Raw genomic sequence first — 18102 nt, 5'->3', positions numbered from 1 at the left:
GCAATTATTTCATCCGCAACCGCGTCAGAAAGTCGTCAACCATCCGCCATCCACCCGATGTAACGTTTGATCAGAACTGCATCCGCCCACCATCCACCCGTTGTTATATATCTAATATTAATAAAAAAATTAAAAAAAGGGTGAAAACTACGCGAATTGCACCTTGTGCAGACAAGATTTTTCGATCGGACACGGAGGAATTAGCGATGTAAAAGACCACGTTGGGACAAAAAAACACAAGTCTAATGCCGTTGCTAGCGATACAAGTGGAAAACTTTCAACGTTTTTCGTCGCCCAAACAGATTCTTTGGATGTGATAAATGCCGAAGTTTTATTTACGGAGGCAATAATTGAGCATGGACTTCCAATTGCACTGGCTGATCACATGGGACAGTTAATAATGTAATGCAACCTTTAAAAATCATTACGCGGTGATCGCGATCCCAAAAATAAACTTTTCTTGCATGATAATGTCCAGAAAAATTCGCTTTATATTACTATAGAGTCCTTTTAACGAATGAGTTTGATGGTTTATCACAAACCTTAAATGAAATTCCATGGCCATTGTCCTGCTCTCTATATCAACCAGGGTGAGCCCCACCCCTTTCGTGAGCGCACTGAGCGCGGAGTGACCCCTTTTACGCGCCCCCGGCAACAGGGGTGGCAAGCAGGTAAGCTGCGCGGGCGGAGCGCGCGGAGTGACCCATGTTACGAGCCCCCGGCCACGGGGGTGGCGGGCAGGTAAGCTGCTTACCTGCTGCGCGTGACGCCGGCCGCGGCGAAAGCGGACGAGGCGGGGTGTCGGTGCGGTGGGCGCGGTAGTGACCCTGGACGTGCGTCAGGCCCTTCTCGCGGATCGCCTCAGATACGGCTCCCGGTGGGGCCCTCTCGGGGGAAGGGGCCTCGGTCCCGGACCCCGGCGAGGCGTCCCTTCTCCCTCCGTAAAAGTGTCCATCTCTTTTTTTTTTTTTCTTCTGTTGTGGCATATGCAGCAGGTGCCTGCTCGTTTTTCGTATGTGGGTAACAACATTTAACTATGTATATATATTTCCCAATTGGTTTAACTGCCACCCGCAAAAAAAAAAAAAAAAAAAAAAAAAAAAAAAATATCTAATTAATCCGCCCGACCCGACCCGCGAGCGGATAAAATCTTATTTTTTTTAATTTCATCCGCCCGATCCGCGGATAATCCGCGGACTCCGCGGTTGTGTCCGCAAACCGCGCATCTCTAACACACACACACACAGACACACACACAGACACACACACACACATACTGGTTATCATTTGGAATGGGGACCAAGTTTTTGATCATCATTTGGAATGGGGACCAAGTTTTTGATCATCACTTGTGGGGACCACCCTTTGTACAGGTTGTGGAGGCATAAAAAAATGAGGTAAAATGGCCACTGGTCATGGGGACCAAATTTAAATAATTTTGAATAATTCTCACAAATTTTTACGTGACTACTGAGGACCCTTTAAAAAAAAAAAAAAAAAAAAAAGTTCAAATGAAATATGACATGATCCTCAGAATACAGCACTACAGCTGTTCTCTTATAGGAAGTTTCACCACTTCAATGTTAAAGCAAATCCTGCATCTTCTGTGACATTACTGAAAACTGCTATTTAGCAATAATGAAGTTGTCAGCTACAGCCTGATGAGGGGGCTGCTGTGCAAATGTCTCACACTCAAACTAACCAGTAAACATGTTTTATGGGCCAAAGCTTAAAAATCACTTAGGCATCTTCAGAATGGATCTGACTATCATTTAAAAAGGTTTCCCTTTAGGGGACCTGTTTTTTTGTCCCCATACCGTCAGAGGTCCCCTAAAGGTGACTGTGTAAACAGAGCCATGTCCCCATTAAGTAAGCATTGCCAGAACACACACACACACACACACACACACACACACACACACACACACACTGGGGTTGTCCCGATACCGGTACCAAAATGTATTTTGATCATTGTCGATACTTTTCAAAATAAAGGGGCTAACAAAAACATTACTGGCTTTATTTGAACCCAAAACATGTTAATATCCATATGTTTGTTATTGCAATCAAAGAAGATTGTTGTCATGAAATAAGATGTTGAAAATACTAGACAACTTGTCTTTTAGTAGTAAGTAAGCAAACAAAGGCTCCTCATTTAGTGGCTGACATATGCAGTAACATATTGTGTCATTTTCCATTCTATTATTTTGTCAACATTATAAAGGACAAGTGGTAGAAAATTAATTATTCATCTACTTGTTTATTTACTATTAATATCTGCTTACTTTCTCTTTTAACATGTTCTATCTACACGTCTGTTAAAATGTAATAATCACTTATTCTTTTCTTGTTTGATACTTTACATTAGTTTTGGATGATACCACAAATTTGGGTATCAATCCGATACCAAGTAGTTACAGGATCATACATTGGTCATATTCAAAGTTCTCATGTGTCCAGGGATGTATTTCATGGGTTTATAAATAGGGATGTCCGATAATGGCTTTTTGCCGATATCCGATATTCCGATATTGTCCAACTCTTTAATTACCGATACCGATATCAACCGATATGTACAGTCGTGGAACTAACACATTATTATGCCTAATTTGGACAACCAGGTATGGTGAAGATAAGGTACTTTTAAAAAAATAAAATAAGATAAATAAATTAAAAACATTTTCTTGATTAAAAAAAGAAAGTAAAACAATATAAAAACAGTTACATTGAAACTAGTAATTAATGAAAATGAGTAAAATGAACTGTTAAAGGTTAGTACTATTAGTGGACCAGCAGCACGCACAATCATGTGTGCTTACGGACTGTATCCCTTGCAGACTGTATTGATATATATTGATATATAATGTAGGAACCACAATATTAATAACAGAAAGAAACAACCCTTTTGTGTGAATGAGTGTAAATGGGGGAGGGAGGTTTTTTGGGTTGGTGCACTAATTGTAAGTGTACCTTGTGTTTTTTATGTTAATTTAATTTAAAAAAAAAACAAAAACAAAAAAAAAACGATACCGATAATAAAAAAAACGATACCGATAATTTGCGATATTACATTTTAACGCATTTATCGGCCGATAATATCGGACATCTCTATTTATAAACACTAAAAAAGATAAAACATGTGATAATAAAATATATCAATGTAATCATTGTCGTATCGACTATATACGGCTCTTGTACTTGGTATCATTTTCTGTGTAATCCCACCCACGGCATTTGTTTACATTGAGGAGCGTTAACTTGCTGTTAACTGTTAGCTATCGTATTCTCCTGTAGTGAAGCATGTTTAGCTATTCCTCGTCCTGCAGGGATGATACTTGTAAGAAACTGACTTTATTTGTCGCCATGGAGGCGAGTATTAGTGATTTAGAAGTAGTACTTGTAAGTAGTCTGTGTGTGTGTGTGTTGTTTAACATGCACCTCTGCTTTTTTTTGCTTTTTTTTACCAGCAATGTCACTCACGACGTGTCTGGGGGGAAAAAAAATCTGTATTTTTCAGAAGCAGTATAGTACCGCTTTTAATTCAATAGTCCCGCGGTACTTTAATAGTACCGGTATACCGTACAACCCTAAAACACACACACACACACACACACACACCATCATCGGCGGTCACTCGAACGTGTATGATGATCCTCCTGGTAGGAGTGTATCCGTTTATGAAGGATGCCTGTGCGTGACTTTGTTTTACGTGGGGAGACTGGTGCACAGACAGTCACCACACGATCCTTGACAGAGTCGGGTCAGGGTCCAGTGGCATGGAGTCCAAGACGACTGGGGACCCTTTTCTGCTGCAGCCTTCTTCCGCCTTCGCAGCCGTTGTGGTAGTTCTTAAATCTACCGTCTTCCGCCTGCTCCGCCGTTGAGGTCTTCACCGTATCCCTGGCTCGGGGGCAGTCAGGTACTAGGCCTTTCTTTGCCAAGGGCCACCTGGGGTAGCAGTAGTAAAGGGGTTGACCTCCTAGTGCCCCAAGACCCCATAGAGGAGCCTCCACTGCCGGATGCACTTTAACGTCACACACACACACACACACACACACACTCAAACTATAGGGAGGATGTTTCTACCTGGGGGGTGTGGGGGTCTTCGGGAAGTCCTGCCTTCCCCCCTGAGGTGTAGCTCTCCTCTGGCAAAGGTCATGATCCTTTCTCTGGTTCACAGAGATTTTAGATTTTATTCACTGTAACGTTTACAGTGGTTTTTACACCAAAGTACTGAATTTTCCGGACTATAGAGCGCACCAGTATATAAGACGCACCCACTACATTTTAGAATTTTTTTTTTTTATATTAGCAGCACCAGACTATAAGTCGCATATACAGGTAAAAGCCAGTAAATTAGAATATTTTGAAAAACTTGATTTATTTCAGTAATTGCATTCAAAAGGTGTAACTTGTACATTATATTTATTCATTGCACACAGACTGATGCATTCAAATGTTTATTTCATTTAATTTTGATGATTTGAAGTGGCAACAAATGAAAATCCAAAATTCCGTGTGTCACAAAATTAGAATATTACTTAAGGCTAATACAAAAAAGGGATTTTTAGAAATGTTGGCCAACTGAAAAGTATGAAAATGAAAAATATGAGCATGTACAATACTCAATACTTGGTTGGAGCTCCTTTTGCCTCAATTACTGCGCTAATGCGGCGTGGCATGGAGTCGATGAGTTTCTGGCACTGCTCAGGTGTTATGAGAGCCCAGGTTGCTCTGATAGTGGCCTTCAACTCTTCTGCGTTTTTGGGTCTGGCATTCTGCATCTTCCTTTTCACAATACCCCACAGATTTTCTATGGGGCTAAGGTCAGGGGAGTTGGCGGGCCAATTTAGAACAGAAATACCATGGTCCGTAAACCAGGCACGGGTAGATTTTGCGCTGTGTGCAGGCGCCAAGTCCTGTTGGAACTTGAAATCTCCATCTCCATAGAGCAGGTCAGCAGCAGGAAGCATGAAGTGCTCTAAAACTTGCTGGTAGACGGCTGCGTTGACCCTGGATGTCAGGAAACAGAGTGGACCGACACCAGCAGATGACATGGCACCCCAAACCATCACCCAACCATGCAAATTTTGCATTTCCTTTGGAAATCGAGGTCCCAGAGTCTGGAGGAAGACAGGAGAGGCACAGGATCCACGTTGCCTGAAGTCTAGTGTAAAGTTTCCACCATCAGTGATGGTTTGTGGTGCCATGTCATCTGCTGGTGTCGGTCCACTCTGTTTCCTGAGATCCAGGGTCAACGCAGCCGTCTACCAGCAAGTTTTAGAGCACTTCATGCTTCCTGCTGCTGACCTGCTCTATGGAGATGGAGATTTCAAGTTCCAACAGGACTTGGCGCCTGCACACAGCGCAAAATCTACCCGTGCCTGGTTTACGGACCATGGTATTTCTGTTCTAAATTGGCCCGCCAACTCCCCTGACCTTAGCCCCATAGAAAATCTGTGGGGTATTGTGAAAAGGAAGATGCAGAATGCCAGACCCAAAAACGCAGAAGAGTTGAAGGCCACTATCAGAGCAACCTGGGCTCTCATAACACCTGAGCAGTGCCAGAAACTCATCGACTCCATGCCATGCCGCATTAACGCAGTAATTGAGGCAAAAGGAGCTCCAACCAAGTATTGAGTATTGTACATGCTCATATTTTTCATTTTCATACTTTTCAGTTGGCCAACATTTCTAAAAATCCCTTTTTTGTATTAGCCTTAAGTAATATTCTAATTTTGTGACACACGGAATTTTGGATTTTCATTTGTTGCCACTTCAAATCATCAAAATTAAATGAAATAAACATTTGAATGCATCAGTCTGTGTGCAATGAATAAATATAATGTACAAGTTACACCTTTTGAATGCAATTACTGAAATAAATCAAGTTTTTCAAAATATTCTAATTTACTGGCTTTTACCTGTATATACGTTTACACATAAATATTTAGTAACTGTTTATTTACATACCTTAATTGTTTCCAAACGGTGTCTGTAACACGGCAGTAAAACGGCTGATCAAACAAAACAGAAGTCATCGTCGTGGACCCACTAGCTGCGGAAGCTAGCTCTCCAATCACCTAAACAGACTCAATAACTTGGCGGTGACGTTTTGGTGACACAATACAAAAAGAATGCCATTATAAGTTAATAATACTAACAGAGACACTAGTAAACCTGTTAGCATATTAGCTAATGCTAACGACGCTAGCTTGACTACATTACAATAGCACGGGCAAATATGCATGAAAACACTCCGACAGACATCACGCATGGGACGGATTAGTAAGTAAGAATTGTTTTAGTTATATTGTAAAACTTACAACCGTTGCTTGGAGTGACGAATGAAGAATGAATACGAGTAGAACCGCTACGGGCGGCTCGAGCTAGGAACGGCACTTCTACTTCCGGTTGACAGCACTAAATGGAAGGAACTCGTCCAGAAGATGGCGCCACAGCACAGACAATAACACACCTTTTCAGTGTGTTTGCATGTGTTTTATGAAAACTGTTTGCAGTATGGTCGTCAGCGAAGAAAACTACATTAATTAGCCGCAGGGTTTCAAAGTAAAGGAAAAAAATTGCGGCTTATAGTCCGGAATTTACAGTACTGTAAATTGGAAAATATCTTCTATTTTTACAGTTAAATTTGGGCAACTGACCTGCCAGTTTTTTGGCGTAAAATCTACGACTGTTGTTCCTACAGTGCATTAGTGGAAATACTGGTTGTCCAAAGTGCGGCCCCCACTGAATGTGGCTCTCGCTGGGAAAAGTTAGGACCCCCCTGCTGTAAATGGATTTTATTATTACAGTAAAGTTCTGTCAACTTAGCTGCCAGTTTTTGACCATAAAATGTACAAACTTTTTAACTGTGCAAGAACTTTATTAGGACTTTTACGTTCATTTCTGCCAGGTGTTGCAGTGATACAGTTGTATATCGTCACAGACTCTTTATTTCGCTCTTGAAAAGAATGCTGATCGCCAACTAAGGGTACGATCAGATTGGGCCATGAAGTCGTAAAAGTAACCGTCCGCCTCCTCCCACAGGGTGAAAAACACGCTGCTCAAGTCCAACTGCGTCCTGGAGGCCTTCGGGAACGCCAAGACCAATCGCAACGACAACTCCAGCCGCTTCGGCAAGTACATGGACATCAACTTTGACTTCAAGGGAGACCCCATCGGAGGACATATCAACAACTACCTGCTGGAGAAGGTGCCTAGTTCTACTAGCTAGCTTCAGTTCTAGAGATCCACCGATTAGCCATCATCGGCGCCAATATTTGGCATTTTGACCTATATCGCCATCAGCAGTTTTTTATCAGTATCAGCCTTTTTTTAATCGGCATCAGCCTTTTTTAAAATCCGTATCAGCCTTTTAAAAAAAATCGGTATCAGCCTTTTTTTTATTGGTATTAGCCTTTTTCAATCGATATCAGCCTTTTTGTATCGATGTCATTCTTTTTTTTATCGGTATCAGCCTTTTTAAAATCGATATCAGCCTTTTTTTTAATCGATATCAGCGTTTTTAAATTGATATCAGCCTTTTTTTTTTTAAATCAATATCACCCTTTTTATCAGTATCAGCGGTTTTTTTAACCGGTATCAGTGTTTTGTTTTTTTACCAGTATCAGTGTTTTTTTTACCTGTATCAGTGGTTTTTTTTTATCGATATCTGCCTTTTTTTACTGATATCTGCCATTTTCTTAATCGATGTCAGCCTTTTTTATCGGCATCAGCCTTTTTTAAATCGATATCAGCCTTGTTTTATCGGTGTCAGCCTTGTTTTAAATCGGTGTCAGCCTTGTTTTTATCGGTATCACCCTTGTTTTATGGGTATCAGCCTTTTTTTAATCGGTATCAGCCTTTTTTTAATCGGTATCAGCCTTTTTTTAATCGGTATCAGCCGTTTTTTAATAGGTATCAGCCTTTTTTAAAAATCGGTATCAGCCTCTTTTTTTATCGGAATTAGCCTTTTTTAATCTATCAGCCTTTTTTATCGGTATTAGCCTTTTTTATCTGTGTCAGCGTTTTTTAATCGGTATCAGCCTTTTTTTAATCGGTATCAGCCTTTTTTTAATCGGTATCAGCCTTTTTAAAAAATCGGTATCAGCCTCTTTTTTTATCGGAATTAGCCTTTTTTAATCTATCAGCCTTTTTTTATCGGTATTAGCCTTTTTTATCGGTGTCAGCGTTTTTTAATCGGTATCAGCCTTGTTTTATCGGTATCAGCCTTGTTTTTAATCGGTATCAGCCTTTTTTAAATTGGTATCAGCCTTTTTTAAATTGGTATCAGCCTTTTTTAATAGGTATCAGCCTTTTTTAATAGGTATCAGCCTTTTTTTTATCGGAATTAGCCTTTTTTAATCCATCAGCCTTTTTTATCGGTATTAGCCTTTTTTATCGTTGTCAGCGTTTTTTTAATCGGTATCAGCCTTGTTTTATCGGTATCAGACTTTTTAAATCGATACCAGCCTTTTTGTAATCAGTATTAGCCTTTTTTTATCGGTATCAACATTTTTTAACCGATATCAGCATTTTTTAATCTATCAGCTTTTTAAAAATCGGTATCAGCCTTTTTTAAATCGGTATCAGCCTTGTTTTATCCGTGTCAGCATTCTTTTATCGGTATCATCCTTTTTAAATCAGTATCAGCCTTGTATTATCGGTATCAGCCTTTTTAAATTGATATCAGCCTTTTTTAATCGGTATCATCCTTTTTTATCGATACCCGCCCTTTTTTTTATCGGTATCAGCCTTATTTAAAATCGGTGTCAGTCTTTTTTATCGGTATCAGCCTTTTTTTTATATTGGTATCAGCCTTTTTTTTCAATCGGTATCAGCCTTTTTTCATCGGTATCAGCCTTTTTTTTTATCATATCAGCCTTTTTAATTGGTATGTAGAGAAATGTTTTACATTTTGAAATCAAATGTTGCTGCTCCTCGTAGACACACGTAATAAAGGTGTTTGATGTTTTTTGACGATAAATTAAACACAACATCAAACATTATGTCACTACTGGTGCCACCTTTCCTAAAAAATAATGTTCAGAAAACAACTTAAAGCCTTGTCCAGATGTTTACTGACTTATAATGTTCATCTTTAAATAAGTCTAAATATGGCTTATTAGCCAATTTGACTACTAATAATCGCTATTGGCCCTGAACAATCCATATCGCTCGATCTCTAGTTGACTTGTCCACCATGGATAGTCTAGTAATGTGACATGTTGATATCACCCGCCAGTCCAGAGTCATCTTCCAGCAGGAAGGCGAGAGGAGCTTCCACTCCTTCTACCAGGTGAACACACGTCTCTCATTGTCGTGCTGCTGCTGCTGACACCAACAAACCTGTGTGTTGTGTGTTGTGTGTACAAGCTGCTGAAAGGAGCCCCGGAATCACTGCTGCGTTCTCTACACGTCCAAAAGGACCCAAAGAGCTACAACTACATCAAAGTGGGAGGCCAGATAAAGGTCAGTTGCTTTTTTTAAACTCATCCCTTCCAAAAAAGTGAATCCATTTTCCCTAGCGGTGCACAATATGAGGAATTTTATGATGTCCGATAACAAAACAAAAAAATGTACCAATGTGACGAGATTGCCCGTCCAGGTAGGTTAAGGTGAGCGAATCGAGCACTTCTTCTCCTCCAACTCCCCATTAACGCTGTGAGTAAACATGGCATCCATCGTGTGGGACTTTTCCTGTGCTATTTCAATCAATCAATCAATCAATGTTTATTTATATAGCCCTAAATCACAAGTGTCTCAAAGGGCTGCACAAGCCACAACGACATCCTCGGTATAGCCCACATGAGGGCAAGGAAAAACTCACCCCAGTGGGACGTCGATGTGAATGACTATGAGAAACCTTGGAGAGGACCGCATATGTGGGTAACCCCCCCCCTCTAGGGAGACCGAATTTGCACCAAATGTTCTGCCAACATTTCACGAAGAGGGGAATAAAAACATTGCGCTTCAACACATCGAACCTTATTAGCCAGTTACCACTGTATTTTTAACCTTTAGCGTCAAACTCAATTTCATTGAGGGCCACTTGTAACGGAGAATATTTATGAATGTGGAATCGCCTTGTGATATTATTATATATTTGCATTCCCGTACAAATTGATGGATATCTTGCCTTGAAATCGTAAGTCGAGGTGACAAGCAGACATTTATTTCTATTTTTACAAACAATTGTAAAACAGTATATGATATATTATTTGTTGCATGAGCAGATAATGATAAAGTTTAAAATATGTTCACTTTCATGCACTATACAGGTAAAAGCCAGTAAATTAGAATATTTTGAAAAACTTGATTTATTTCAGTAATTGCATTCAAAAGGTGTAACTTGTACATTATATTTATTCATTGCACACAGACTGATGCATTCAAATGTTTATTTCATTTAATTTTGATGATTTGAAGTGGCAACAAATGAAAATCCAAAATTCCGTGTGTCACAAAATTAGAATATTACTTAAGGCTAATACAAAAAAGGGATTTTTAGAAATGTTGGCCAACTGAAAAGTATGAAAATGACAAATATGAGCATGTACAATACTCAATACTTGGTTGGAGCTCCTTTTCCCTCAATTACTTCGTTAATGCGGCGTGGCATGGAGTCGATGAGTTTCTGGCACTGCTCAGGTGTTATGAGAGCCCAGGTTGCTCTGATAGTGGCCTTCAACTCTTCTGCGTTTTTGGGTCTGGCATTCTGCATCTTCCTTTTCACAATACCCCACAGATTTTCTATGGGGCTAAGGTCAGGGGAGTTGGCGGGCCAATTTAGAACAGAAATACCATGGTCCGTAAACCAGGCACGGGTAGATTTTGTGCTGTGTGCAGGCGCCAAGTCCTGTTGGAACTTGAAATCTCCATCTCCATAGAGCAGGTCAGCAGCAGGAAGCATGAAGTGCTCTAAAACTTGCTGGTAGACGGCTGCGTTGACCCTGGATCTCAGGAAACAGAGTGGACCGACACCAACAGATGACATGGCACCCCAAACCATCACTGATGGTGGAAACTTTACACTAGACTTCAGGCAACGTGGATCCTGTGCCTCTCCTGTCTTCCTCCAGACTCTGGGACCTCGATTTCCAAAGGAAATGCAAAATTTGCATGGTTGGGTGATGGTTTGGGGTGCCATGTCATCTGCTGGTGTCGGTCCACTCTGTTTCCTGAGATCCAGGGTCAACGCAGCCGTCTACCAGCAAGTTTTAGAGCACTTCATGCTTCCTGCTGCTGACCTGCTCTATGGAGATGGAGATTTCAAGTTCCAACAGGACTTGGCGCCTGCACACAGCGCAAAATCTACCCGTGCCTGGTTTACGGACCATGGTATTTCTGTTCTAAATTGGCCCGCCAACTCCCCTAACCTTAGCCCCATAGAAAATCTGTGGGGTATTGTGAAAAGGAAGATGCAGAATGCCAGACCCAAAAACGCAGAAGAGTTGAAGGCCACTATCAGAGCAACCTGGGCTCTCATAACACCTGAGCAGTGCCAGAAACTCATGGACTCCATGCCACGCCGCATTAACGCAGTAATTGAGGCAAAAGGAGCTCCAACCAAGTATTGAGTATTGTACATGCTCATATTTGTCATTTTCATACTTTTCAGTTGGCCAACATTTCTAAAAATCCCTTTTTTGTATTAGCCTTAAGTAATATTCTAATTTTGTGACACACGGAATTTTGGATTTTCATTTGTTGCCACTTCAAATCATCAAAATTAAATGAAATAAACATTTGAATGCATCAGTCTGTGTGCAATGAATAAATATAATGTACAAGTTACACCTTTTGAATGCAATTACTGAAATAAATCAAGTTTTTCAAAATATTCTAATTTACTGGCTTTTACCTGTATAAATATTTTCTGACAAAATTGAAAGGACGGATACATTTAGTTAGAAAGATGACGTAAAGTATTTTATTTATTCTAACTGTATTTATTATTTTTTAAATTTATTTCAAATTTATTTTATTTTAAAAATTATTTATTTTTATAATTTTTTTTTTACATGTGTTTTTATTTTAATTTTATTTTGAAATACCCCGTGACCCCAACAAAGGGACAAGCGGTAGAATATGGGTGGATGGATGGATGGAATACTTCATTGGCACACACAGATTATTTCCGAGCTTTCGCGGGCCACATAAAATGAGGTGGCGGAACATTTCGGGCCCCCGTACCCTTGTGTTTGACACCTGTGCATTAGTGCAGTGTTTCTTAACCATAGGGACGGGTCTCATTGTTGGGCTGCCCAAAATATATCTCGTTTCCCAGCTGTGGTCCGTATGGGCCGCGGTACTCAGTTGTAATACACTTTTCCACCACTTGTGGCAGTAATGACAATATCAAAGTCTAGAGCTAAAGTCACAGAAAAGTTTTTTGAGCGCAAAAATTAGGACAAAAGTGGTGAAGCTGTATTTTCATTAAATTTCATTGACTGCTTATTTAGGAAACATAGTATTTACATGTATTTTCCATTCATTATGTGGAAGTCCCTTTTTATGCAGTATATATTTGGTTAGTAGTTATTTTTCTAATCAGCCTGACCTAAGTCTAAGGTTTATGTGTTGAATAAATAATAATCTTTGTGATTAATGCGTTTTACATCGTTTGACAAGGTTGTAAATTGTAGAATTATGGAATATGATTAAAATCAAGAGTGAGATTACTCATTCGGTGTTATTTGAAAGGGAGCCCCGGGCCCCCTCTGTAGTGGAAAAGGTAAAAAAAAACATACCTTAGGGGATCATAGGGACTTATTCATCTACAGGTAAAAGCCAGTAAATTAGAATATTTTGAAAAACTTGATTTATTTCAGTAATTGCATTCAAAAGGTGTAACTTGTACATTATATTTATTCATTGCACACAGACTGATGCATTCAAATGTTTATTTCATTTAATTTTGATGATTTGAAGTGGCAACAAATGAAAATCCAAAATTCCGTGTGTCACAAAATTAGAATATTACTTAAGGCTAATACAAAAAAGGGATTTTTAGAACTGTTGGCCAACTGAAAAGTATGAAAATGAAAAATATGAGCATGTACAATACTCAATACTTGGTTGGAGCTCCTTTTGCCTCAATTACTGCGTTAATGCGGCGTGGCATGGAGTCGATGAGTTTCTGGCACTGCTCAGGTGTTATGAGAGCCCAGGTTGCTCTGATAGTGGCCTTCAACTCTTCTGCGTTTTTGGGTCTGGTATTCTGTATCTTCCTTTTCACAATACCCCACAGATTTTCTATGGGGCTAAGGTCAGGGGAGTTGGCGGGCCAATTTAGAACAGAAAGACCATGGTCCGTAAACCAGGCTCGGGTAGATTTTGCGCTGTGTGCAGGCGCCAAGTCCTGTTGGAACTTGAAATCTCCATCTCCATAGAGCAGGTCAGCAGCAGGAAGCATGAAGTGCTCTAAAACTTGCTGGTAGACGGCTGCGTTGAGCCTGGATCTCAGGAAACAGAGTGGACCGACACCAGCAGATGACATGGAACCCCAAACCATCACTGATGGTGGAAACTTTACACTAGACTTCAGGCAATGTGGATCCTGTGCCTCTCCTGTCTTCCTCCAGACTCTGGGACCTCGATTTCCAAAGGAAATGCAAAATTTGCATGGTTGGGTGATGGTTTGGGGTGCCATGTCATCTGCTGGTGTCGGTCCACTCTGTTTCCTGAGATCCAGGGTCAACGCAGCCGTCTACCAGCAAGTTTTAGAGCACTTCATGCTTCCTGCTGCTGACCTGCTCTATGGAGATGGAGATTTCAAGTTCCAACAGGACTTGGCGCCTGCACACAGCGCAAAATCTACCCGTGCCTGGTTTACGGACCATGGTATTTCTGTTCTAAATTGGCCCGCCAACTCCCCTGACCTTAGCCCCATAGAAAATCTGTGGGGTATTGTGAAAAGGAAGATGCAGAATGCCAGACCCAAAAACGCAGAAGAGTTGAAGGCCACTATCAGAGCAACCTGGGCTCTCATAACACCTGAGCAGTGCCAGAAACTCATCGACTCCATGCCACGCCGCATTAACGCAGTAATTGAGGCAAAAGGAGCTCCAACCAAGTATTGAGTATTGTACATGCTCATATTTTTCATTTTCATACTTTTCAGTTGGCCAACATTTCTAAAAATCCCTTTTTTGTATTAGCCTTAAGTAATATTCTAATTTTGTGACACACGGAATTTTGGATTTTCATTTGTTGCCACTTCAAATCATCAAAATTAAATGAAATAAACATTTGAATGCATCAGTCTGTGTGCAATGAATAAATATAATGTACAAGTTACACCTTTTGAATGCAATTACTGAAATAAATCAAGTTTTTCAAAATATTCTAATTTACTGGCTTTTACCTGTATATGTTTGCTTTATTTTTTGACCGTCATTTTGACAAAGCAGGTTGTTTTTTCAATAAATGGTTCAATATAAGAATAATTAAGAATAATTTAATACAAGTTTGAGCCCGCCAAGATGAAAAAGTCCTCCGCAAGTTAAGAGTGTAAAAAATGTGTTCATTTTGCTTATACTTTTTTTGCTTAAATCTTTTAATCAGCTTCCGTCATAAATAAAAAAAATACTAAACATGCCAAGTTTTTTTTTCTTACTTTAAACCTCTGAATGCCCATTTGTTTAATTGTGTTAGTTATTGTATATGAAAAATGTGCATAAAATGAGTCTTCATCCATATAATAAATGTTAAGGGGTTAAAGGGTAAAATGGTTCATATGTAAATGTACATAATATTATCGGGTACTGATGAAAGTACAAACTTAATGGCCGTTTAGCATCATGGGACAAAAAGTTCCCATTTATTACCAAAAAGGAACATTTTTAACCGTACAGTCATTACATCATCATGTATTTTCTAATTTCAGTGTTTTGTTTTAGAGAAAACCCTAAAAAAACTAAAATAATCAGATCAAATTGGCATTCAAAGGGTTAAAGGCCTACTGAAATGACATTTTTTTATTTAAACGGGGATAGCAGATCCATTCTATGTGTCATACTTGATCGTTTTGCGATATTGCCATATTTTTGCTGAAAGGATTTAGTATAGAACAACGACGATAAAGTTCGCAACTTTTGGTCGCTGATAAAAAAAAGCCTTACCTGTACCGGAAGTAGCTTGACGTCACAAGTTGAAAGTCTCCTCACATTTCCCCATTGTTTACACAAGCAGCGAGAGCGATTGGGACCGAGAAAGCGATGATTACCCCATTAATTGGAGCCAGGATGAAAGATTTGTGGATGAGGAACGTGAGAGTGAAGTATTAGAGTGCAGTGCAGGACGCATCTTTTTTCGCTCTGACCGTAACTTAGGTACAAGGGCTCATTGGATTCCACACTCTCTCCTTTTTCTATTGTGGATCACGGATTTGTATTTTAAACCACCTCGGATACTATATCCTCTTGAAAATGAGAGTCGAGAACGCGAAATGGACATTCACAGTGACTTTTATCTCCACGACAATACATCGATGAAGCACTTTAGCTTCGGAGCTAACGTGATAGCATCATGCTTAAATGCAGATAGAAACAAAAGAAATAAGCCTCTGACTGGAAGGATAGACAGAATATCAACAATACTACCAAACTCTGGACCTGTAACCACACGGTTAATGATGTACCGCCTGACAAAGCCTAGCAATGCTGTTGCTAACGACGCCATTGAAGCTAACTTAGCTACGGGACTCGACAGAGCTATGATAAAAACATTAGTTCTCCACCTAGCCAGCTCTCATCTGCTCATCAACACCGGTGCTCACCTGCGTTCCAGCGATCGACGGCGCGACGAAGGACTTCACCTGATCATCGGTGCGGTCGGCGGCTAGCGTCGGATAGCGTCTGCTAGCCAACTCAAAGTCCTCCTGGTTGTGTTGCTGTAGCCAGACGCTAATACACCGATCGCATCTACAGCTTTCTTCTTTGCAGTCTCCATTGTTAATTGAACAAATTGCAAAAGATTCACCAACACAGATGTCCAGAATACCGTGGAGTTTTGCGATGTAAACAGAGCTTTTTGTATTGGATACAATGGTGACCGAATACTTCCGTTTCAACCATCGACGTCACGCGCAAACGTCATCATACCTAGACGTTTTCAACCGGAAGTTTCCCGGGAAATTTAAAATTGCACTTTATAAGTTAACGCGGCCGTATTGGCATGTGTTGCAATGTTAAGATTTCATCATTGATATATAAACTATCAGACTGCGTGGTCGGTAGTAGTGGGTTTCAGTAGGCCTTTAAAATACACTTAAAATGACTTACCGTATTTTCCGCACTATAAGGCGCACCGGATTATTAGCCGCACCTTCAATGAATGGCATATTTCATAACTTTGTCCACCAATAAGCCGCCCCGGACTATAAGCCGCGCCTACGCTGCGCTAAAGGGAATGTCAAAAAAACAGTCAGATAGGTCAGTCAAACTTTAATAATATATTAAAAACCAGCGTTCTAACAACTCTGTTCACTCCCAAAATGTACGCAAATGTGCAATCACAAACATAGTAAAATTCAAAATAGTGCAGAGCAATAGCAACATAATGTTGCTCGAACGTTAATGTCACAACACACAAAATAAACATAGCGCTCACTTTCTGAAGTTATTCTTCATTCGTAAATCCTTCGTCTTCGGTGTCCGAAGTGAAAAGTTGGGCAAATGTGAGATCCAAAATGGCCGGTTCCGTCTCGTCGAAGTCATCGGAGTCAGTGTCACTGTTATCCAGCAGTTCTGTGAATCCTGCCTTCCGGAAAGCTCGGACCACAGTTGTGACCGAAATATCTGCCCAGGCATTTACGATCCACTGGCAGATGTTGGTGTCGTCTGGCGCTGCCTCCCTGTCTTAGTGAAGGTGTGTTCGCCTTCTGTCATCCATTGTTCCCACGCAGTTAGCAGTCTAGCTTCGAATGCCCTGTTGACACCAATATCTAGCGGCTGGAGGTCTTTTGTCAATCCACCCGGAATGACGGCGAGTATTGAATTAAGCGCGTAAGCGTGTCTCTTAATGTGATGTTATGAGCTAGCAAATATAACAACTACACTACCCAGCATGCAACGATAGTTACGAGCATGCGCGGTAGCCCTGAGAAGCGTTGTATGCTGGCAGTTAGAATGTGGTTATGAGCACGCTGTGAGTAAACGTTGAGAACTCAGTTAACACGCCTCGTCTGCATTATTTATAATTAGACAGACAACACACTTAATAGGAACCATTTTGGGGTCTTTACATAAACACACAAATGGAAATGAAACGTCACATATCCCAGCATGCACCGCACGCTTCTTCTTCTTCCGGGGGCGGGTGGTTGCTTACAGTACAAGAAGAAGCGCTTCCTGTTCTATGGGGGCGGGTGCTTACCTTGGCGGTTGCTTGCGTAGAAGAAGAAGCGCTTCCTGCTCTACCGGGAAAAAAGATGGCGGCTGTTTACCGAAGTTGCGAGAACGAAACTTTATGAAAATGAATCTTAATATTTATCCATATATAAAGCGCACCGGGTTAAAAGCCGCACTGTCAGCTTTTGAGTAAATTTGTGGTTTTTAGGTGCGGCTAATGGTGCGGAAAATACGGTATGTCAATTTAGGGTTAGTAGAAACAAATATGAACGGAAACTAGTTTGATGCATTCATAATTATTTTTCCACTTTTTGGTCCTGATGGGCTCCAACTGCTCATTGAATGCAGGCATGTGAAATATCCCACATTTTCAACATTTATTCCCGCGTCAATATATCACTTCTGTGTTGTTTTAATGAAATATCGTAGCGTGTAAGGATGGGAGTCGAAGGAGCAACACACGACACCGGAAATGTGACCCGTGAAAACACGTCCGACCGGAACTTGAACAATATAACACAAGTTCCGTGGGTGAATAATGTAAACTCACTACAATATTTAAAAAAAAAAAAAAACAGGCTCCAAAAAAATTGTTGAATGCTCGACTCAGTCGCGGATACTCGCTGTTCCTCTTGCCGAAACGTCGCACCGAGTTACAGGACAGAAGGGCGCCGAAACAAGTTTGCCAGTTAGCATAGTTAGCATCTAAATCAAAAATGTCAAACTGGTTTTCATTGAGGGCCAC

At 40.5% G+C, this 18102-nt stretch overlaps 1 protein-coding gene across 2 annotated transcripts in view; it reads left to right on the top strand.

The window, feature by feature from the left end:
* myo1d (myosin 1D) overlaps positions 1 to 18102 on the top strand; it is a 288636-nt gene that overhangs the window by 95066 nt on the left and 175468 nt on the right. For both annotated transcript variants that reach the window (XM_072912674.1, XM_061931649.2), the window contains exons 4-6: positions 7051 to 7216; positions 9248 to 9301; positions 9379 to 9474. In XM_072912674.1, coding sequence (XP_072768775.1) covers positions 7051 to 7216; positions 9248 to 9301; positions 9379 to 9474 — 316 coding nt within the window. The remainder of the gene's footprint in view (positions 1 to 7050; positions 7217 to 9247; positions 9302 to 9378; positions 9475 to 18102) is intronic.

This window comes from Nerophis lumbriciformis, linkage group LG39, assembly GCF_033978685.3.
Source record: "Nerophis lumbriciformis linkage group LG39, RoL_Nlum_v2.1, whole genome shotgun sequence".
NCBI classification, from domain to species: domain Eukaryota; kingdom Metazoa; phylum Chordata; class Actinopteri; order Syngnathiformes; family Syngnathidae; genus Nerophis; species Nerophis lumbriciformis.
The sequence above is the reverse complement of the archived record's forward strand: the minus strand, read 5'-3'. Positions and strand labels throughout refer to the sequence as shown.